Here is a 24,060-nt window from a genome sequence, read left to right on the forward strand (position 1 = left end):
CCCCGGAGGGCGAGTGGCTCTGCATTGTCTGCAGATCGCCAGACTCTAGACGTCTTCGCAACTGTTAAGGTGTTATTTCGGATCCCTCGACAGTTAATAATCGTTAAAATTAGAAAATAAGATTGAGTTCGATGTAATAGTCTCCACTTTTGTTAAGACGTTGACAGTAATGTTGATCTGCATCTGAAAATAAGCTGAGAGTTCCAATAGTTCAGAATAGAAACATTTTTACTTATAATAGGCTTTACGAACGACTTGTAGTAGTAGTTTCTTCGTTTTTGTTCAGAAACTGTCAAATGTTATTATTTTAGAAAATCAGACTGAGTTATTTTTGTGACTGGACGCAATAGTCTCCACTATTGTTATGACGTTTCGTACCAATGTTGATTCGCATCAGAAGAAGCAAAGATTTATTGTAACAATTTCAATAGTTCGAATGCAGTAGTTTGTTCACATCTGATTCTTACGTATACTGTACGACTCGTTATAATAAATGCGGTAGAATTGAAACGAAATGGCTGGGTTTTTTTACTTTTATCGAGGAGTGTTGGGTTGTGATGGAAAAGAACATCGACAAAAAGCTTGCAAATAAAATTAGTTACCAAATATGATACAAAGGATGCTTAAAATGAAACTTTGTTAGGGTGGTCCAAATCTGCGAAGGGGGGTCCATATCCGTTCGCGGATTTGGACGGGGTGGGGGTCAAAATCCGCGGGGGGTCCAAATCCGCTATGACACTGGCATCTTCGAGACGCTAACAGATATCGATGATTTTACAATTTGCCCCACACATATAGATGTTGGGTAGAGTTGTGGTTCCAATAGTAGATGTAGAGTGCCTAAAGAGGTGTCCGGCCATTGCAATGGTAAGGTTAAGTCGATTCCAAAAGTCGATTCCAAAAGTCGATAGGGGAATTGGCAAGCGTGTATCACAGGTAGCACTCATGATGTCTGGAAAATTCATACAGCCTGGCTCCGGTAAGTAGGCTACTTACCACCGTGAGCAAAATTACGCGCTCCGTCAGACTTAAGTCTCGATTGGGAATTGGTCAATAGCCTACCAAAAATCCAGACAGAGGCGGAGTTTTCTATACTAATGTCTGAACATCCCGCCGTTTGGCGGGACGCGTTGTTATGCACACGGTGGTAAAGGGCCCTTCCGCACAAGCCACTAGACGCTGACAAAACTTGTTTCTCTTCACCCAAAATCACATCAAAATTTGTCCTTGCTAAATTTCAAGTGTGCTTCACGTATCATCACCCCCGGGGGACACATTTACATAAGAGGGCGGGGGTGCGCGCCGGGAATTGTGAAAGGCCCCTAAAAGTTTTTATCCCCAGAGCATCACGCTTTGCTCTCCTGTCTAAATACTATAAACTTCAATAGCGTTGAAGCAACAACTTGCTTTTAACTGCTTCGCTGCCACTGAAACAACAATTAGTGACCAAAAAAGGCATATTTTCTTATATTTTCAATTCAACATTGACAAAAATCTCTATACAGGGTAAATATTCATTTGTGTCAGGATAAATTATTGCGTGACTAGCTTATGATGTAACTGGGAGAGGGGAAAACACATCGCAAAACCTGGGCTCCTGTCAAAAAGTATTACCCAGGCGTAACGTAATCATTGAAACCGCTAATAAAATCATAAATAAACAAGGTAAGAGTAATATGTTAGATTTTTTTTATAAATTGTAGTGATTTATGCCAGTAAACGGTGGCAACAAGTGGGCACACCATGTATATTTCATAGTCGCTAGAAAGTAAATTTTGTCGGACTTTGAGTTCGTCTCAAGATAGAACAACACAAACAAACAAGGAAATTTTTATAGCAACTTTTTAATCATCCTTTTGTCTTTTAAAAGCTCGAAGCTCAGTAGATTCTGTCATATCGGTTATTGTTAAAACTGTCTTTGTTTTAATGCTACTTTTCGACGTAGGAAAAGTATGTCAGACAAAAATATTTGCCAAAAAATAAATACGGTATTTCCTAGCCAGCTCCAGTAATGATAGGGAATTAAGTTTAGATGAGAAAACAAAGGATTATGTCGACAGAAATATCGGAGGTCAAGTTTATTTGTTACATGAGGTCACACAACTCGGGTAATATTCAGGGCGAAAATTTGCATATTTGAGCGATCGAACGAAAAAAATAATTTCTCGAAAACTAAAATATATTTTCACAAAAAAACTACACCACAATTATTAGGACATATTGGGCTACAAAATATGAAAGTAGGAGATAAATCGAATTTTGTACGACTTGCCACGATATTTCAAATTTGTGCGATGGATGCGGTGACATCCTCTCTTAAAGTTTTTACGAATGATAGATTTAAGTGCTTGGTTGTGAGGGTGAAATGTGATCAGAATTTTCCTTCTCAGCTGTTTGTATTGCTGACTGTCGATGACTTTGTTCGGCGCGGTGGTGGCCCGCTTGAACGACAGAAACAGGATGCCACGTTTATGGTAAAACTGGCACATTGCCTCTGATTTTTCGGAAAAATCAGAGTCGTCACTACATAAACGACGAATTCTGAGAAACTGCGAAAAAGGTATGGAGTTCTTGACGTGTGATGGATGAGAAGATGAATATAACAAGTAACTATGTGAATATGTAAGTAACACTAGTGCTTAAACTGTTGCCTTCAATTGAAATTTTGGTGTCTAGAAAAGCAAAAGAAGTGTCAGAAATTTCTTAGGCATATTTCGGAGCCGGGTGAAAGGAATTGACGGCGGTTATAAATTGATTGAGCTCCTCTCTGGTACAGGGCACACACAGTTATTATGCTCCCTATTTCACTCCAAAGAAAAAAATTTGAACAATTTAGTTGACGACTGCATCTGCGCTACCTCTTCTAGCGACCGTAGAGTTCAGGTTTAGGGCCACGATATTGACTAAAAAAATTGGTGTTCGATAAAACCTATGAAAAGATTTCGTAGCTGGGTCCCATTTTAGTACCCATGGCTACGCCATTAGTTTGTTTGTAGTAGTTTCCACAGAATGAAAAGCAATTGAGTGTAAGTACTGGTTCGGCTAGATTTCTATTCAAACGTTTGTTTTTTGTGTCTCTGTATACATTACCCAGTTTCACAGTTATCATAGGAGGAAAAATTTTGGGCTTCGTCTAGTTCTTGTGTAATGCGGGGTTCTCTCAACCAATTTCCACCCCAGTTAGTTTCGGGAGGTAATGTATGGCTGAGAGTTCCTGGGATCGAGATTGTAGGCTTGTCCTAAAGACTCTTCGACTGTTATCCAAGTCTAAGTTCCAAACGACTAATGTGAGATTTGCGAATGCTTGGCACAACTTGCTCGATGACAAAGTAACTGTTTTTCCTAAAGCTAAGAGAAATGGGTTTGTCCAGGTGTAACTCCCAGATATTCAGCTTCGAAAATAGAAAAGTAAAGTCGGTGAGTGGAACGATGGGTGACAAAAAGAAATTGGAGAAGATGAACTCGAATGTCACAATTTGGGAGAGAATATTCAGCGACAATAAAGTGCTAAATTGCCGCCAGACCAAACTCCGATATGTATTTCATCGCTGGAGACATGAGGTATGCCAAATATGAGTAAGATTGCTTTATTTTTTCGAAAAACAGCGGTAATGGGGTGCTTTCGCTTTATCTCTTGGATCAGATAACTTCCGCTAAGACATATTCTTTATAGGTTTTTAATTACTCTATGTTGACAAAGTATCAATTTATGGTCTAATTGACGAATTAAATCGACAGAGGTCTTTTAGAAGGGGTTCTTTCTCAGTGTTTTATTGAGGATATGACAGTTTGGCTTATATCTTGAATCATTTTGAGCGAAGTTTTTAAACATCGCTTCACCTTCACCAGGGCTCGGTCGCTAAGCCAACTCGAATGACGTGATATTTTTCTAGAAAGATTGAGAGATACACAATTGTTTACGAAAGGTCAAGTTCAATATGCCGCGTGAAATTGCCAATTCAAACAAATCAAAGCGACTCTGATAACACAACTTCCCTAAGCAAACAAAATCCAAAGTTCTGACGTTCGACTCTTCGACTCGAAATTTTTCCTTTGTCGCACGCTAGTGACAAGAGGGAAAACATCTTTGTCAATGTTTTAGCGAGCTCAAAACTGACCATCTCTCTTATTTTATTCATACAAATAGTGATCTCTTTCTACTTATAATAATCAAAAGATTACGGTCTCTAATCGCGTGACACTTCGAGTGCATGCCGTGACTCTTATACCTTACACTCCCGCCTTGACGCTATCAGGCATCGTTTACACGGACGCGGCTTCCAATCGAAACGGTTTCATGACCTCAAAACCGCATCGGAAACGACACGGTTTCGAAGTGTTTACACGAAACCTATCCAACCGTTTAGGCCAAACCAAAAAGTGTTTCTACCGAGACCGGAAGTCGCATGTTCGTTATTTTCCTTTCGATGAACCGTCTTAGTTCACCACATAACTTATAAAAATTGTCTTTGCCCATTCTGAAATTTTCCTTCCATTCTTCTGAAAGCATGCCACCGTCAAAAAAGTTGTCCCACCAGAAACTAGTTCTCCCAGGCCGAATCCAGAATCTTTGTTTTGCTTTTAACTTCTCTTCGTTACTCTAGAGCGTATCGACGAAAATGTCAACATTTCAAGACATCTCTGCTTGTTGTTACGATATGCCTCTCGGTTTATAGAGAGTAAAATACAAGAAAGCTGAAAAAGCGAAGTTAAACCACAGATTAAAGTTGTGATTGTGCAACAAAGCGTTGTACTCCGTGCGAGGTTCACCTTATTTATCTTTCGCGAGCCAGCCAATTTCGCGCCAAAATAAGTAACCGTTTTTAAATCGATGCGGTTTCGCCGTTTACACGGCCAATGAAAACGTATCGTTTTGAAAACGCTCCACTTTTGAAAGCGTTTTCAGAACGACCCGGTTCTGATAACGAACTCGACCGGCGCCGTGTAAACGAAAGGCGTAACCGCATCGAAACCGATGCGGTTACAAATGAAACCGCGTCCGTGTAAACAATGCCTCATTCTCAATAAGAATTTCAATTTCTAGAGCACTTTTTTTCAAAAGAGATGAACTTGCCAAGTATAAATAACTGCGCTTTAACTACGTTCAGGTGAAAAATGCTGAAGGGACCAAGCTGTTTCGCTCTGGACTATATTTGGAGACAGAGAGGGTCTGAGCAAAGGAAAGTGTGTGAGATGACGTCTTATACACTACAAGGAAGTTATATCACAAGGTAACTGTAAGAGGTGATAATGATCCCACTGTTTTTCTTTTGGTTACTGTCTTCGTTGAGGTTAATGTGTGGAGGATACAACTATGAGTCACAAAATGTTTCATGTCATCTTAATCTACATTAATCACAGATGCATGTTTGCCTTCATATTCTGCTTGCCAACGTATTTTTGTTTCTTGTCACTGAAGCACCGTTTTCAAGGACTATCCATGCTCTTTCTGTTCACGTGGCAATCATCAGTGGACTGGTTTGGACGGCAGTTAATGGGCTTCTGGACGTTTCATGTCCATCAAAATGGTGGGTATTTTGCAAAAGTTTCCTTTTTACTTTTATTTTACTTTGGTGCAATATTTGAAATATTTCTATGAATTTGTGAGAAAAAACGGTGAGTCAGCGATTGTCTGACAACATCGTTTCATCTTCAACAAATTCTATACCTTTGCAAATATACTTCCTTGAATGCTTGTTTCTGATAATCCAACTTAGAAGACAGGTTTTTAAGAGTTTCTTCACGGCTTTTGGGCTTTAATGCATACTTTATTTCAACCTCGCTAGGGTAACTTTTTCTAAGCTCCTTAATCCTTTAACCGTAGGGGTTACCTGAACATCAAACATTAAGGTCATTAGAATGTTCATCAGCTATAGAGGCTCTTGATTGTAAAGCAAATTCTCCTTATAAGCGTCTTAGGAAAAGTCTGGAGAACAGTGTGGAGAATATACATACTGATGTAAGGGTGTAAGGGTAAAATTGAAAGTCTTACCCGTTACAATGACTTTAATACCACGTTGTACTCCTGCAACATCCGATTAAACATATTTTGATTCAGAGTAACTGAGTACAAAAAAATTTATTTACTGTACTTTACTGTATGGCGATTATCGTTAAGACTGTTGAAACCTTTACGTCATTCCAAGCTAGAGAAGTTACGTCACTTACTCCATTTTTAACGTCATGAAGGGTTCCTTTTAAATGGAAGGGATCTTGAAATAAGACTTTGTTGGTAAATACAAAAGTCAGAGAGCTGATAATAAATCCTCGAGGAACGAGGATTTCAGGATGGGAAAGATGAATATGATGTATTGCGAAAGACAAACTTGAAAATTTCGGCTAAACATGAAAAGATGCACTGACTGCAGACATTTGCACCAAGCTATTGTTGGTCGACAGCAAGGTAATGTGACTAAAACGCTAAACTGTCTAACGTAACACTCTATTGTTTTCTCTTTTGCGTTGGTTGGTCTCAAAGTGATTATGTACTCGAATAATCATTTAGTTTATAGAATTATTCCCTGAGGATTTGTGGCTGAGAGGTAAAAAACAAAGCGCAAAAATAAAAACTCGGTAGAGGTAAAAGGTGTCTCTGATTTTGTGCGATTTTGTCAAGCACAGGCTCACCTTATCTCAATTTGTATCCGTTGCGAAAATATTGAGTACTGTAAGAAAGAGATCCTTGACGAAAGGAATCAGGTTTTCTGGTTCATTAAGTGTTTCAGTCATCGGAAAGAGCAAGTTTTTCATCGGAAGCTTTTGTTTCACATTTTTAGCTAGTAGATGTTCGAAAGATCATGTGTTCGGCGAAATCAAGTCTTTGACGAGTTATCATGAGTTACCCTACCGGACAGTGTCATGTGAAATATTTTACTTTATATTTGGGACTATTCGTGTTAATTGAAGGCTTTCAGCGCCTATAGACATTCTTGATTTAGCTCTTTAGCGTATTAGTAGTGTCTTCATTACTCGCAGCAATTGTTTACAAATCCTGGTAACCAAACAAACCAAACAATCACTTTAACCCAATGTGCTCCAATCAAGATTACTTGCATTGTGTATTTAAGCTATTTTCAAACATGTACCAACCAAGAGTCGAATACAATTTGCATGCGGGTACAAAAGAGACTCGGTGTGCAAGCCACTGATTAGGCAGACAAACTAAGACGTAAAGAACACTTAAACGCTTCTAACGAACTGTAATAAGCTAAATTAGAATTTCAGTTTGGTTTTAATCAATCGGCATACGTGGGTAAAATTCAGAGTTATTTTCGAAGTTGTTTTATCTCCTTTTGATGGAGTCGGCGCCGGTATACCTGAAATAACTTTAAAGATAGTTGTTTCGTAAGAACTTGTACATCATGGCGGGGAAAAGTAGAGCGATAGACAAAAATATGTCGAAGCTCGGGAATCGTTTGATAACCACGATGCTAAAGAATGAGAAGTTGGCTGAGAAAGAACTGGACAAAAAAATGAAAGCTATCAAATATTCGGAGCGAAAGTCTATGGTGAAAATATGTGAAACTTCTCTTGACATGAAATACGATATGAGGAGAAAACGAAACACGCAAGATATGGAGGAACAAATTGCTAGTGATTCATTAAATGCCACTTTTGGTCAAGGAAGGGTGTTGCGTTCGCCCAGCATATCTCGGAGGGGGAGCTACGCACCCATTTCACCAAAGCAAGACGATGCAGACGAGACGGCGTCTGTTTTAAGTCTGTCAAGTAAACGAAGTTCTACAGGTGAAGCGCCGGAAATTTTAATCAATAACGAGAGGAAGGAGACTGACTCTGACTTTGATCCAGAGAGCAGGCGGTCATCTGTTGCAAGTCAATCCTCGGATGCGCCTCTAAGTGATTTGCCAGCTCCCGCGGACGAACCGCCTGCCATCGACGACGCAGAAGCTCAAAAGATGCTGAACGCGTTTTCTCAAAGCACTCGTGGTTCTCATCGGCGACGTACTGCGCCGGAAATCACAGATCTCTCGCCAAAGCTGCTTATTCAGTTAGCGAAAAGTTCGGCAGAGGTGAGAAGACGTGGATCTACAATGGACGGGACGGAGGGAGAAATGTTGGAACCAACTCGACCAGCGTCCACTAAAAGACGTGGATCAGCAACAGCTGAATTGATGCAATCAAAGGCAGAGGCAGAAAGTGCAGAGGGACCTGTATTAAGTTCACCCATACTGCGGAGAAGAGGTTCTGCTGGAGTGGGTAATTCTTCTTCACAATCTCCGAATCTTCGTAGACGTGGATCTGCTGCAATTACCAAATCCAAAAATGTGATTTCTCTTGAATTAAACGAAGCTCATCTGAGGGGAAAAATTTCGGAGCAAGCTCCGCTTCCGCCGCGACTGAAACAGCCCCTTTCTCCATTACTCGGAAGGAGAGGCTCTGGTGTTGCGGCTTCTCTCCGTCCTACATCAGGAAGGTCGTCGCCAAAGGGATCACACACAGATTCCGCTTCAGAACAGATGCTGCCAGAATTGAACAATGGGTCTCCCGCCAGGATGCGGCGGTCACTGAGTCCAGGACGACAACCTTCTTCCATAAATCGTCCCTCCACCGCTAGGTCATTGTCTTCACTATCTGCAGATAGTGCACTGGCAGATATTCAGTTGGAGGCTTCATCACCTCCTGGCGAATACGACCTTACTCGGCGACGTGGCTCCAGGCCTGGATCTGCAAGGAGTTGTTATTCCATGCCTCCAGGAGGGCTTCTCCTTCCAATCGACAGGTCATCTTTAGCTAGCCGTCGAGGCTCAGATTTCACCCAAATTGACCTAAATACTCTGTCACCCTCCTCACCTCTCCGAAAGGCCATGGAAGACCCTCAAGCGACACTGAATCCTGCTCCAGTGTCACCGAGTGTGTATCGGAGACATTCAGGAACAGTGGAGGCTCTGCAAGATCGTGTTGATGACTTCTTAAAAACACTGGCAGCAAAAAGTAGTTGAAATATTTTGATCAACACACGTAATGATTTGGAGTAACATTCAAGCTCACAGTATTGTTCGGAAGTTTATTCCATGATACTCAATTTCTGCCTTTTTTTTAATTGTCTCAGACCAGATAAGTTAACAATCGCTAATTTTTCAGCTGCATTTTTTGCTTGGATTTCTGAAACTGAGCTATGAGCAAATACGCATTCGCTAAAAGTTGTTCAAGTGAACATATGTCGTCGTATTCGTCATGTCGAAGAAACAACGACGCTACATGTCTGTGATATACATTAACTTTCACAAAGTTCGTTGTTCCAAGAATTATTGATATTGTGAACGCTCCCGTAGAATTACACGTCATTATAACTCTTTGTACGATGGGAAAGTTTGGCGTCTATTCGTTTTCTATCTGGTATTTAAGAATGCGTTCATGTAATTGTTCGTAATAATTAATGGACATGCAATTATCGGATAAGTTTGACCGCGTAAAATAGAATTTCTTGTAACCAATCAGAGTTGGTATCGCCGCGCGTCGAAATCATTTTTCGTTGAAAAATATTAGGAGGTTCACCCGTGAGTACCATTTTATTATTTGAGAAACTTACCAAGATTTTCCTTCGATACTCCAAGGTGCTAGTTGTTAGCTCTGGTCGCGCGAGGCCTGGAACTCGCTCTACTGAGAATTTACACCGGCATAACACATCGCTTAAACGTTTGCGCACGTGCGAACGTTGTGATGACTAAGTGGCGTGCTTTCAGGCTACCAGAACCAAGTTGTCTCATAAGAGTTATGGGCAACAGCGCAAGTCAGTAAGTCACGTTGTTTTAGAAACGTACCAAATTTTTGATAAAGCTATTGATAATTCAATAGGGTGCTCGTACTTGAATAAACTTTGTCTTCGAAAGGTCTCGAGGTTTGCTTCTCTCCACTCTTATTTCCTTTTACGTTTCAATTTTCTTCGGTTTATTTTGCGAGACAGTAGTATTTTCTTTTGTTTTGCGGGGAAATTTCCGCACGGGCGCCTAAAAATTGATACCCCTGCGCATGCCCCAATTTGACCACTGTGTTTGTTTTTACCATACGAAATCAACTTGAATGAATAACTTATCAAATGAAGGCGTGACCTATTCAACGATCGTGGACCCTGGGTACAATCCAACAAGAAAATCATTCCTCGGACTTTGGTCACGTAAATTCCATTTCAATTTCAGAGTGAAATCGAAGCTGTCCATTTCCATCTTCTTTCTGCACTGCGACCGAAGTTCGTATTTGGCGGGGACGCGTTCTACCTTGGGTAAGTAGCCGTTTTCTTTTTTAGGTGAAGTAGACAACAATATTATTCTTTTGTTGTCTAGTCTAGTCAAAAATTAAATATTGTGGTAGCATTTATCTTGGGGAAAGGTTGCTTGGTATGTGATAATCATTTTTTCTCTATTACCGTTGCAAGTTCTTACATCCTTTTTTCGAGGAGCGGGAAAATGGCTGGGATTTTAGAATTATCTCAGTTTATATCACTCAATATTGAAATAATGTGATAATTTTTTTCATCTTTCCGATCGTACTACCACTTTTTGTTTAGAAAAAACTAAAATATTTTTTTAACCTCTTGTGGTCTAAAATTCGATCAGTGAAATTGGGTTTTTTTTTGCTAGAGTGTGATATCGTTGCCTTTCAGCTTTGCGTTAGAGGAGATCGAAACTGAAATAGATTCTTGTTTTTCGGATGAAGCACATCAGGGATTCTTTTGTTGCTTGCAGCTGCAGCTTCATGATCATGGCCGGAATATTACAGGAAAATTTGCTCTCACCAAGAAACAGTAAAATTAAAAATTTAAATGAATTAAACTCCAAATCAAATGGCTTCGTTTTGATCCCTGCATTTTATTCTCCGCGTGTGGTCCATTTAAATACAAAGACATAATTCATTTGGAACCTCATAGCAAAAAAAAAAAAAAAAAAAGGGGAAGGCGGTTTCCTGAATCAGATTTGAATAAGTAAGGGACTAAAGTCCTTGTGTCAAATGCCGCTTACAATTAAATATTCTGCGGATGCATTATAAGGAAACCATCCAATGAAACCAGAGTTACTTGAATGAGCAATAAGTTCACTTCATTGTGGACGGTTTAAATTGTGGCATTTTGACACCCAGTGCAATCAACTAGGGCGGTAAATTAAATTTGCTTCCTCCTTTCTTTTTACCTTTAACGCCTTATGTAAAAGTGCTTTTATGGACAAAGGGTAATTTCTTTGGTTTAGAGTGCATAAAGTTGAACAATCGACGCCGAAAAATCGTGATGTTTAAAGAGAATAGACGAAATGAAAATATTAGCATCCACAAAGAGAAACTGACTTTGAAGTTACTGGTGAATCAGTAGATTTCACTTTAACAGGGATAAGCAACACAAACGTCAAAATCTGATATCTGATCTTAAAAAATAACCTGCGAAATAATCAGAAGTTTTTATTATTTATCTACAAATATTTCCGAACGATGTATACATCGTTAAAAACAACAGCATTATCTGCTGCATTACGAGTGTCTCTACCTAGTTTATCTCGATAGATTCTGTTAAAAAAAAAAAAGAAGAACGAAACGAAAATGCAAGAAGCAAATAAATACAATCCACTGCGGTTTTTATGACGAGATAAACATTTTCAGGAGCACGTCCAGCTAGCCATGCATACTTCGCTTGGTTTACTGTTCTTTAGGCAAATTAGTATAAAACATTTTATTGTTTTTTGTCGCATAGCTCTACGAGTAAGGACTCTATGAGGATTTCAAGATATCAAAATTTTGCTGTGAATGCAAAGTTTTTGAGAAACTGAATGTTTCATTGTAGTTTTAATTAAAAGAGTTTAGCGGAGGCAACTCCTTTTTTGAATGTGTTATTTCATTGCGGTGACCTCTCTACTCAGCACCTTCCCGTGATTAAATTCCGCAAGGGTGTTAGCAGTGTAGTTATAACCAATTGCTACACTTCAGATATTATCTCAGTTCACTGCAATTCGTCCTCGATTTCAGGACACAATTAATCTGTAAAACTGTTGGAAACCACAAATGTTACCACATACACGCAGCGCCATGTCGTTAACCATTACAGGTGAAAGGCGTGACGGAGATACATTTTTAAAGTTTTTAAACCGAAGCCCTTGTGATCATTGCAAGTTTAGCTTGTTAAAGCAATCCATGTAATATATTTGACCAACCATCGCTCTTTTTCACACCTAGTATATAAACATAAGTAAATTTTCCCGCTGAATAGAAACAGGGAATTTGTTATCTGACAAGTTTTAGTCAGCAAGTTTTCCTTCCATGATGTTGTCATGTCCAAAAGCTGTGACATTAGTTTAATTTTTTTTCACCGAAAAACTCCTGAAAGAAGAAATTCTGTAGTCTAAATAAAACTTTTGTTCTTTTTATCTCTTTCTCTGATGATCTGCCAAGGATGCGAAAAGAAACTTTTTTGTAAGCCTTCTCTGGTGTTGACAAGTTTATTTCGCATGCTCTCCGAAACTCGAAACAAAATCGAAAACGTTTCGGCCTCGAAACTTTTCGGGTTTATGAGGCACATTTGATATCTTCTCTTTATCAATAATAATCGTTATTCATAATAATGTGCCCTCCCCCCCTGCCGAAAAATCCTCCTCAGGCCATTTTCATGTGACATCGAGGTCGGTTCATTAGTACATGTGAGCATCATTACAAACAAAGGTGCGCTAACAGGCAGCCACTGAAGTTTCTTCCTCGTCGTTTGATCTCTACTTTACAAAAGTTCCACAGCATTTTCAGCCAGTGCGCTTGTAAGTACAGCCTCCCGAATAGTGCTTTATTTTGTTTCTTGCAATAACCCTAATTCAGGACATTATTTTACTCGCCTCATCGACTCGTATGGTTTAATACTCGAAATTTTGCTCCGTCCTTAATTTTTCTAAGTCCTTCGTGGCCTGATTACTAAGGTCATGGTTGTCATGACCGAAATTCCAACAACCGGGCTGGTAAATTTTTCGTCTGGAAACTTAACCTCGCTTGCAAGACGAACATTGAGAGTCGTGGCTTGTTTAACCTGGAACTGGAAAGAAACGGGCCGAAATTTCCCGCATAAGTGGCAAGTTCAGCTCGGTGATCGGGATGTAACCTCCCGCCTTAACAAAATTTTAAATTCTTCTCGCCTCCTTACGCGTTTTACTTCTGTAGCATTTTAATGGTAATGTTTAGGTTCGAGTGAGGCCTCCCAGACCCAGTAATTAAGAAAGCTACTAGAAACTGAGCACCGAAGCCTCATCATGGCAGCGAGGCAGATTTTAATCTATTCTTTTCCTTTCCTCTTTACCAAAATGGTTTCTTCGCATCGCAGACTGATCCGCGTCTTTTTTGGTTATTTGGTTTCCCAAAGAATATCTTAATATTTCAGCACTTATCTTATTTTAGTTTGTAAGTTTATCTGTGGTCGCCAAGGAGTTTTTAGTCCAAAATCGCAAACCAGGAGCCCATTTGAACCGACGGTAATAGTTTCGTTTTCGTTCCCAAAAAGAGTACAACCAGGCCAAAAATAATAAATTAAACAGACATCATTTGACACAAGAAGGGAAATTCAACCAGTAAAAAACCATTCTCTGCTGGTGTAAGAACCAAGCTGTGAAGTTACAGGTGAATAGTCACTCCCAGTAATTTAGGTGTGGTGCGTTTGATGTAACCTCGTGATGCTCATGACAAGGCGAACTCTCATGGGTGCGGTCAAAGTGAACTGCGCCTCCAAAGTCAGCTGACCACCCTTGAGTATAGGTGTGGTCAACATAACATCGACCCTCTACGCCCTCCATCACACGGGCAGGAGAAATTCGTGCCGAAATGTTATAGGTGGACTGTAAGATGAATTTCATTTTTTTATAGGATCTGATCGGTGTGCACTGTTTACTACCTTTATACAATCTATTTTCCCTTTTAGCTCTTATGCTTAATGATTATTTAGTTTACTTAGAGACTCAAACTACTTTTTCCATATACTTTGATGACAAACACGGCCAACCGTGAAAACCATGAAGACGGCCAACCGTGAAAAATCGAGAACATGAACTGAGCCATATCGAACGAAAAAGAATTTTTTTCCGAAATAAATTATCACTGATTCTTCTCAAGATACTTGAGTACATCGGCTGTTCATTTATCGCGTGATTCCCAAAAATCCTAAACATTTCTGTAACACCTGGCTAACGTCTTGTCATTTGTTTTCAAGAGGTTTTTTCACAAGTTGTCTTCGATATTTAGAGAGCATAGACCCTCCACAACTAGTTCAACAATACAAGAGACATTTTGTATTATCTAGAACTTCGTCCCGGTTTCGAGAGTTTGTCTATCGCCCCCCTTAGGGTTTTTGCTATCATGGCTCGTTTCTTCGGAAACATGATGCAATGTTTGGGTTGCAAAAACCGTGAATTTTTTTAAGTGTTGAAAAGTAAAAAATTTGACACTTCCGATTGAATATCATATCTGGAGATATAGAGAATTTTCTCTGTCCCACCAAACATCCGACATCATGTGAGAATTTCACATCAATTAAGTCAGAGTTTAAATTTTTCCCTATTTTTCAGAAACATGTGGAAAAAATTTCATAGATTTTACACTAACGAAGACAGGTTGTTCACGTGGCAACCATATGTATCTATTTACATTCTCCAAAAGTGTTCAAAGGGCACCACAAAGGTCGACGTTTAGACCAATCATAGATAAGCATTTCCTGCCGTTAATGAATATTTAACGTCCTAGTGATCGTAAAAGTGTTTCCCGCCAAGAGGTAACTAAAAGTTTGTTTGGCGGTGTTTTTGTCTAGGAAGGAGGATTGAGGAGGTTCTGATATCAAATTTCTTGTCTGGTAAGTTCCAGTGCTAGCTGTTCTGATGCAATGAACGAACAGGAATTGAAGAGTTCTCATTTGTTTCAATTCTTTATATACTTCTGTCCCGATTTCGATCAAACTGCCTTTTTGAATGAAATTTTTCGTTTTCGAGTAAGACACGTGGAAACCCGATTCTTTTCAGGATTCATAGATTGACCCAGCTGATGTAAGGTTTTATTATCATTCCTTAGGAATCTAACAAAGCACAGCCGTGTAAAAGCTCAGTCTCTTTATAAGCTCACAAGTTAAGTCGTACAAATGGCATCGAAGGAAGATGAAGCGGCCGCTGCTCAGCCGCTAACCAGCGATCATGACAAAGAAACGAATGGAGATGCTCTCCCAGCTGTTGAAGTCAATGGACAAGTTGGCCTTAAAAAGGAAGTCACCCTTCTAAATGGCATTGCTCTTGTTGTTGGTGTGATTATCGGCTCCGGAATTTTCATCTCACCCAAAGGTGTCCTCAGATGGACTGAATCAGTCGGAATGAGTTTGGTCGTCTGGGCAGGATGTGGTATTCTCGCTCTCCTTGGCTCCCTCTGCTACTGTGAAATGGGTACCATGATCCCTAAATCCGGTGCTGAGTATTCTTATCTCTACGAAGCCTTTGGTCCTCTACCAGCATTTCTTTATAGTTGGACGCTCGCTTTGATCATTCGCCCATCTTCACTCAGTGTCGTGGCCCTAACCTTTGCACGTTATGTTAGTCAGCCCTTCTTCCCCGACTGCGAAATCAGTCCGATTCCTGTCAGAAAGATCTTAGCAGCAACATGTTTGGGTGAGTATCATGTCCTCAGGGCTACCTTAAAAAAAAAAAAACGTTGATCGTTAGTTAATTGCGATAAAACGTAACCTCTGCTCTTTAATGTAAGTTTTTCTTATTGTGCTAGTGCGATTGCGATGTGCATACATTAGACATCATTTCTAATCGAAATCTTCTGGAGTTTAAAATTAGTTACTTTTCGTAATCCTGGGCTTTACTGCACTAGGACCATATCGTCCATCATGGTCTTATATGTTTCTTTAATGTGCCTCGTGGTTTTTTGTTTACACCGAAGAGCTGAATTTTTTTAGCGTGTTATTGCATCAGCTTCGAAACGTGGCCTCATCTGCCTAATTTGCATTTGAAAACGTTTTGTCAGGGGGTATTAAATGTTCTTTTATGTGGGTGGATAATAGCCCGACCTCCAGTAGAATTTTTATTAGGTGGGTCAACGCTTGTATTGAGAGAAGAAGGGGTAATATAATTGAGATGATTTTGAAGTGCAGTGCTTAAAGGTAATTTTTTAAAGGTTGAGTGGTCATGGCTATTGTTTCTGCCAAATATCAAGACATTTTAATTTTCCTCTCACGTCAGAGATGAAATTGTGGTCAGATGTATTTTTCAATGAATAGAACAATACTATAACAAACCAAAACATAAAAGCTGTCAGATAATGCCTTTGTTTTAAGTTTTTACTACACGCACAAGACTAGTGTCTAAAACCATCAACATCTGAATGAGAGCAGTGATGCATAAGGAAAATTATTCAGTAATATGAAGCTACTGTTCTTTCGCTCCAGCAGCAGGAAGAATTCTTTTGATCATGGCAATAGGACCATGTGGAGTCCAATGTGGTCTGTATTCACATGAGTGGTTAACAAAATCATACAACTGCAAAGCGGGAGTCCGATTTGTCAATCACAAGTATTGCTACAGACAGAATTGGACAACACAAGGTCCTGTTACCAATAAATCAAAACTATGACATAATTTGAGAAAGAAGCTAGACAGCGGTAATACAGTTTCGTATCAAAAAAGAAAAAAAAACACTTGTGTCCACTTAGGCATGAAATGTTAACTGTCTCTTTAACTGTCCTATTACACTGTCCAATTACAAGCATGATGTGTACACTGTCCTTTTGGTGCTCAACTTGAGCTGGTGATAACCAATCACATTCAAGAATTTTGTTATAGTTTTCATTATTAAAGAAATTGTATTAATTGAAGAGCTGAATGAAATTTAGGGCAAAAACTGCAATATTCCTTGCTGTTTACAGACGGATCCAGTTATTTCGAAAGACCTTAATTTGCTAGATGTAGTTGCTCTGATTTGTTTTTCTCTTGAAGTTCTTATGATATTCTTATCAAACCCTTTTCTCCTTTGAAAAAGCATATTAGTTGAATTAAAAATCATAAACAGAGCTGCAAGCATCATTTCAAGCTGAAATAGTGCCTATGCAAGTACAAAAAAAGTTAATTGCATCAAAACAATTTTAAGAGTTTTGTGTGCAGTCTGAGAGGCCAACTTGTTATGGCAATATCATTGTTCTTAGATAAACATCAGCATTTACAAAGAAAAAACTCTAATCTTCCTCATTATCTTTGTTTTAGCTCTGACTATGTTTATAAATTGTGCAAGTGTTAAATGGGCCACACGCATTCAGGATTCCTTCACTTTTGGAAAACTTATTGCTCTTGCAATTCTGATTGTGATTGGCCTCATTGAAGTTGGATCAGGTAAGAATAATTTTGTATCAAACCTTTTTACACCCTAACATCAGTATGCATATTCTCTTTACTGTTCTTTACACATTTTGTAAGGTGCTGACAAGGAGAATTTGTTGAACAATCAAGAGCTTCTTTAGTTGGTGATCATTTCCTTGATTCTCATGACTGTAATGTTTTTTTTCAGGTGTTATTATAGAGAGAAAACAAAATTAGATGCTAGTCACTCTTAGTCACCTTAACTACAAACAGTTTAGCTTCTTGATTTTATTCCAAGCAACTTGAGTTGAAATGTCTTTTTTTTCTGTTTTATATTTTTTGTATGAGATTGAGGACCACACAGGAACTGATGACATGATTTCTCTATAGGTAATCTTCAAAACTTTAAGGGATCTTTTGATGGAACTACTTCAAACTTGGCAAATATTGGATTGGCTTTCTATTCAGGCCTCTGGGCTTATGATGGATGGTATGTTTTTGTGTGGAACTTTCTTTGTGTGGGCATTTTTACCATGGAAATACTCTAACTGATTGTCATGTTTTTGTTGAACTTGTTTTTTGATTGGTTTCAATTTCCTCTATTCTGCAGGAATAGCTTAAATTTTGTCACTGAAGAGATGAAGAACCCAGCTAGGTAAAGAAAGCCATTCTTTTTTTGCAGCTAATCTTGCTTAAGTTACATGTACAGTATCAACGTAAAGTGAGCAGTCAAGCCAAGCAGCTTGCCCAGGTTTTCATGGCATGAAGTAACTAGGATTACCCTGGGTAGGGTTGTTTGTCCATCAGAGGGTACCGCCCTGCATTTGATCAGGTTCTTTAGACTGTTTACCAGTACCCATCTATACTCCTGGGTGGAGAGAGGCAGAACCCAGACCTCTTGACTCAGAGTTCGGTACACTAACCTTTAAGTCATTGCATCTTCCTGTATATTTATTGAAATAGAATACAGTTGAACCTGTAGTAGGCAGCATCATACTAATGATTACCCTGTATTAAGTGGTCAGTTTTCAAAGTCCAAAATTTTTCTCCCTTAGTCACTGTAATTTTTGCCTCTATCAAGTGGTCACTTGTATTAAGAGGTCATGGTCACCCTTTACTGAGTCTCAATGGTTTGTTTGTATTTTCCTCCTGGCCTGTATTGAAGAGTTAGTTAATGGCATTATACATGGCATTATTCAGTGGATTTTTTTCGTACAAATGGAAAGGAATATGTGTAATATTTTTTTCTTGAGTTTGATTACCAAATGTTTCGTCACATGGTAAGCTTTAGTCTAAAAGGGAGTGAATCATCGAATTTTCTAGGAGGATGGTATAAAAGGAATCTCTGAAGTGGTTTCAGTCATGAACAATATTATTTTTGTGATCTTCAGGGATTTACCAAGGGCTCTCATGATTGGAATCCCTCTGGTAACCATTGTTTACTTGTTGACTAACATTGCCTACATTGCTGTTGTTGGAGGACACGGCATTTTAAACTCAGGAGCTGTGGCTATGGTGAGTATTACACACAATAATGTCCAAGAGACTTGTTGTTCATTTTGAACAAATGCATGTAGCAGTTTTGTTGGGTTGGAAGTAAAAACAAGGCAGTTTTCACAGTAAGAAAAAAAGTTATTTGTTTCATAAAAATGCACTTGTCCATATCTTTCTTGGTTGATCAACAAAAGTTGAATTATTGCTTTTTTTCATCTTTCCAAAATTTCTTCAAGAGAAACTACAATACAATGTAACTTGCTTGTGACTGGTTTTTAGCCAACACCTAGTTTTTATTAGACTCAGGCTGGTGGACAACTGCAAAGGTTTAGGTTTGTAGGGCATAAGGCCTTGAAGGAAGGATTGTAGCCATTTACAGAATGTTAGATTGGGTTAAACAACATGTTGGTTCAATGTGCAGGTTGTTGGAGAGGAGAAGATGGGACCTGTTGCTTGGTTGATTCCAATCTTTGTTGCATGCTCCACCTTTGGTTGTGTGAATGGACTGGCTTTCAGTGGTGCAAGGTAAGTCAAATGGCCATTTTTTTCAGTTTTTGCAAGTGTATGCTAGAAGTCAATGCTACTGTAAAAAAATTTCACTCAAGCAAACAGTAACACCTATATGCTGCCTATTGCCCTGTGCAAGGAATTGATAAAAAAATGTTAATCCAGCATTTGAACACTTCAAAAGTTGAAATGCTGGGGAGGTTGCTGGCAGGGGGAGAAGGGCAGAATTTAATTAATGCAAAATTTGAACCTTATAATTAATTAATCGCCATCATGTAGTACATTTTGCTCACTGATTGTCTGCTGTGTCCATAGGTTGGTGTTTGTGTCAGCTCGCAATGGTCACATGCCTAAAATACTTGCCATGGTTCACAAGACTTGTCATACTCCTATGCCTTCCATCATTTTCTTGGTAAGTTTTATAAACATGCATGCACCCTAGAATTGAGAGGTGTTGCCCCAACAAAGTTTGCATGACATTTCGGCCATAGTTGTGAGTAAAAGGGACTCCCAACTGAGAGGCATGTTTCCTTTATTGCACTTCTCCAGAAGAAGAGTTGCTTTAAGTATTTTATGATGAGTTAGATGTTGTTAAAAAGGGCACAAAATAGAAAAACCACGGGCTCAAAAATTGAGCAACTAAACTATCCACTCTTTCTAAAGGTGATATAACCAATCAGTTTTGATACCCATTTACTCACCTTAACACTAATGTCCTTGGCTGGAAAAAGCACCCCCTTGTATAAAGCTAATAGTATCACCCCAAAATATGTTAAAACCTCCATTTAATTTGTATTTTCTTTTTATTGAATTGTAGCATGTCATTGCCATGATCATGTTGATTCCTGACTCCAGTGAATTCAGCACACTCGTCAACTACTTCAGCTTTGCTGCATGGCTCTCATACTTTGCAGTCATCACAGCTCTGATGTACCTTAGGTGGAAACGTCCAGATGCTAAGAGACCATACAAGGTACTTTGATTAGTTTAGATGGTATTGATGTTTGAAATAGTAGCCATTTTTTACTTGGTTCTGACAGTTTTGAATGGTCTCGCAAAGCATGGACTTGGAAGTAATACATGTACATTTTAGACAAAAAAAGTTTTCATTCAGAATCTGTGGTCATTTTCTCCATCATGAGCTTTCTTTGGCCTTGGCATGTATTATTTTACTTCGGTCTAAATCCTCATAAATCATTGTTTCAAGGCTTCATTCCAGTTAACCCTTTACACCTATCATTAGTATGCATATTCTCCATACTGTTCTCGGTGGATTTCTTAAGGTTCTGACAAGGAGAATTTGTTTAACAATAAAGGGCTTCTCTAGCCAGTGATTATCTCCTTGATTCCTGTGACATTGGTGTTTGATTCAGGGGTGATATTGTAAGGAAAATTTAATTCTTGTTTCTTGAGGAGCTAAAGAATAAAGGGCAATTTTTTTGTGCCTCATAAACAATGCAAAATAGTAATATTTAGCTGCACTCAACAAAGGTGATTTTTTTTTTCTTTTTTACAAATGAACCCTGTATTGACCATAACTGCCTTAGCCTTTTATCTGCCAAACCTCACACTTTTCTTTGGAACAGGTCTGGCTGATTGTGCCTATCGTTGCTGACCTGGCAGCCCTTTATCTGCTGATCACTCCATTCTGGCAGGAACCTAAGGAGTCTGCTATGGCCCTGATCTTCATCGCTCTCGGCATACCTGTCTATTTCTTCTGTTGTTATTGGAGCAAAACAAAGGATGCATGCGACGGATGCTGTGGTTAGTGTCCAGAGTTCAAAATGTATTTTGAGACATTAGTCGACTGACGAAATTGCAATTTTCATTACATTAGTGAACTAATCTCAACCGACCATATGCATTGTTTGCTGCGAAAGACGTGACAATCAGCTCAGTTGGAAATAAGTGTGTTCCTGCCCAAAGTTATATTTAATAATGCAAAAGTTGACTTAGGGTAATTTAATTTTATCAACTGAGTTAATAACGTAAGTTGGCCACCGTAAAGAGTTCAAAAGCTGACGTTTCGAGCGTTAGCGTTTCGTCATCGCTCCGACGAAAGGTTAACGCTCTCCCACCGACGTAGCACCGCAGTGTCTTTAGAAACTTGCCCCCCTGATTTGGAAAGAAATGAAGACCAGATTGACGTAAGGAGGGAAAATTCAACCTTCATCGCTTTGACGAAAGGCTAACGCTCTCCCACCGACGTAGCACCGCAGTTTCTTTAGAAACTTACCCCTCTTATTTCAAGTCAGTTGCTTGTTAATTCAGTTCAATTATTTTGGAAAGAAATGAAGACGAAATTGACGTGAGGAGGGAAAATTCAACCTAAGATTACTGTCGCAAGGGTTGTAGTGAAAATGAACTGATCAATATTTCTCTCAATTTGATATATTAGTTAGTTTGATTTACGAGTTCAACTCACAGAATTTAACAAGAGTGTATTAAGCATTTTGTTCTCGTTGCTAATAACTTTGTTTCTCTTGTTAGGACGTTTCACTTACAACGTGCAGAAGTGGTTTAACTTCTTTTTGCCCGGGAGTGAGGAAGATTCAGAGGAAACCATGTTAAAAGACTGATTTTATTTCTTACATTTGCATGTATTTATTAAGAAATGAAATTCAAATCATCATGCTGGGATGGGAGGATTTTACGAAGAGAATTCATTGAGATTATTTTTCAAATTTCTTTAGAAATTATTTGATTGTTCTAGTTTGTAATTGTAGGCTTAAACAGGAAATTCAAATCATCATGCTGACCAAACCTTTCTAAAGCTTAGAAGATTTTCCTGCGGCTCTGTAATTTAATTTTTCTTTTTATTTCTGCTGCAGTAAGCAAATAGGATTTACTTTAAGTAGAATCTCAAAGCATTTATTGTGTGGTCACACCAAATTATGGCATGGAAATCTTGTGGATGAAAACTCCACTAGCGCCCATTCATTTGAAATTACTCATGCACTGTATACTCCTGACGTGTTTTGTTGTTGTTGTTGACCAGTGTTATGTGAGATAAGCTATGATTGTTATGTTTTTTTCAACTTTTGTTAATTTATTTAAATCATGATACCTGAAAGGGTTAGCTAGCTCAACAAAATGTGGAAATTCACCTACAATATATACAAATTGATTATTTTACGTACGGTTTTGTAGTTGATAACGACCGTGACAGTGACTTGCACGTCTTAATAGTTTTTTTCCTCGATTCTAGTTTTGTAATTGTAGTGAGGTGTGATGATTTTAAGTACTGCAGGGATGGGAGGATTTTACGAAGAGAATTCATTGAGATTATTTTTCAAATTTCTTTAGAAATTATTTGATTGTTCTAGTTTGTAATTGTAGACTTAAACAGGAAATTTCTGTTTTATTTGTGTCCACTGTGTTAGAAAGTGTTGAAATGCTGCGGAAGATTAGAAGAGTGAAGTTTACTCTTTCCTTATATATTTGTCTTTAGGCCGAGCAGTTTATTGGATGATCTCGAATTTTTTATGTTAGCCTGAGATGAGTCTATGCTAATTAGCTAATTACGGCAGATGATTAGTGGTGACTTGTTAATATTCTAATTATATCTAGTTGTTACGTGCGTACACGAAGAGAAATCGAGTCAATTCTAGACCATTTAGTAGGAAAAGATAGGATTTATGTTTAAGATAAAAGAGCCAGGTCTTATGAAGGATTTTTAAGGCGAAAAGGAAGTTAATGTTATTTCGCTCTAACTTATTGGCAGAAAGCAACTTAAAAGGGGTTTGCGATAAAAAGAAGTTGTTGGAAGGCCAGACGAAGGCTTGTTAAATTGTTTAGGATGTGTGTAATATTTATTGATATAGTTTGTTCGCGGTTATCATTGAATAGTTATTGTAAAGATACCAGTATGTCTTTGCATTTAAAGTCTTGAAAGTTGACAGTCGTTGTGAAATATTTTAACTAGATTATAATTGTTGTAGGTTCTATGTGTTGAGCTCTCAGAAAATTGTTAGGTTGAATCGTATTAGGTCAAGTATGCCGAGTCAGGCTGGATCTTCTCACCTCGTAACAAGCCGGGGTGGATCGGATAGAGTCGTCTCGAGTTGATTCCCACTCGGCAATGGCAAACTCTTACTTAACGTGATACGTATCTACGCTTTCACGTTAGCAGAATACTACCCGCATTTTTAATACTCTTAGCTCCTAAGATGTAACTTAGAAAGCGCGAGGTCACGAAATTTTGCATGTCGTTCGCTGCAACCTTGAAAATCAGTGTCAATGGCAAAGGAAGCCACAGAAAATTGTTTTGGTAAGAGAGAAAAGCAGTTTGATTGAAAAATTAACCAATCTGGAAAAGGGCTGGTAAAGAATTAGCAATATTGAAAGGGATTGATTATGTAGCCTAAATCTTTCAAGATGTGCAAACAGTGACGTGGCAGCTTAAAGAAAAAATATTGATAATTAAATCGTGGGCCTGTAACCTTTGCTAAAGGCTTTGGGTTTGACTTGTTGATCGTAATTTTAGTAGTTAAAGTTCTGTGTTTAGTGTTGTGTATGAAAAAACTTAGATAAGTAACGAAGACTTCTATGTAACTTGATTCTGTGAACTTGATAGCGGCTGATTAAACAGAAATTGACGTGCTTTTTGTCTCCATCATGATATATTCCTGAATCGTTCCCGTCTTTGAACAAACGTCAGTTCGAAAATCTTTCTGTCATCGTTTATGACGAGGGTTTTTCGTGCCCGTGTAAAATGGGTTGAAGTCAGAAGCACATTCTAAGAGCATAGTGAGAA

General features: G+C 38.7%; 2 protein-coding genes and 1 long non-coding RNA gene across 6 annotated transcripts; 2 read left to right on the forward strand and 1 right to left on the reverse strand.

Annotated features, from left to right (window-relative positions):
• The first annotated feature begins 5,472 nt into the window (after positions 1-5,472).
• On the forward strand, positions 5,473-23,907 carry LOC113683663 (b(0,+)-type amino acid transporter 1). Of its 4 annotated transcripts, XM_027200927.2 has the most exons (13): positions 5,476-5,528; positions 10,158-10,240; positions 14,774-14,815; positions 15,031-15,614; positions 17,211-17,336; positions 17,694-17,793; positions 17,914-17,958; positions 18,695-18,818; positions 19,219-19,322; positions 19,620-19,716; positions 20,122-20,277; positions 20,891-21,068; positions 21,795-23,907. In XM_027200927.2, exons 4-13 carry the CDS (start codon positions 15,098-15,100, stop codon positions 21,881-21,883), a joined length of 1,536 nt encoding a protein of 511 aa, XP_027056728.2. In that variant the 5' UTR covers positions 5,476-5,528; positions 10,158-10,240; positions 14,774-14,815; positions 15,031-15,097; the 3' UTR covers positions 21,884-23,907. The 4 variants fall into 4 exon arrangements, with proteins under 4 accessions (XP_027056729.2, XP_027056728.2, XP_027056731.2 ...); XM_027200928.2 differs by lacking the exon at positions 14,774-14,815 and having other exon boundaries at positions 5,473-5,528; XM_089202188.1 differs by lacking the exons at positions 5,476-5,528; positions 10,158-10,240 and having other exon boundaries at positions 14,682-14,815; positions 21,795-21,918; positions 22,039-22,182.
• Positions 6,902-10,806, forward strand: LOC113683662 (uncharacterized). Its single transcript, XM_027200926.2, has 2 exons — positions 6,902-10,240; positions 10,704-10,806. The coding sequence occupies exon 1, from the start codon at positions 7,362-7,364 to the stop codon at positions 8,958-8,960; it is 1,599 nt and encodes a 532-aa protein (XP_027056727.2). The 5' UTR covers positions 6,902-7,361; the 3' UTR covers positions 8,961-10,240; positions 10,704-10,806.
• On the reverse strand, positions 14,997-15,921 carry LOC149047867 (uncharacterized). The gene is made up of 2 exons (XR_016185387.1): positions 15,796-15,921; positions 14,997-15,639 (listed from the first exon to the last, which is right to left on the reverse strand). It is a non-coding gene; the product is annotated as an uncharacterized LOC149047867 (long non-coding RNA).
• Positions 23,908-24,060: the final 153 nt, after the last annotated feature.

The sequence above is a fragment of the Pocillopora damicornis genome, chromosome 3 (assembly GCF_964200805.1).
Source record: "Pocillopora damicornis chromosome 3, jaPocDami1.2, whole genome shotgun sequence".
In the NCBI taxonomy this organism is placed as follows: domain Eukaryota; kingdom Metazoa; phylum Cnidaria; class Anthozoa; order Scleractinia; family Pocilloporidae; genus Pocillopora; species Pocillopora damicornis.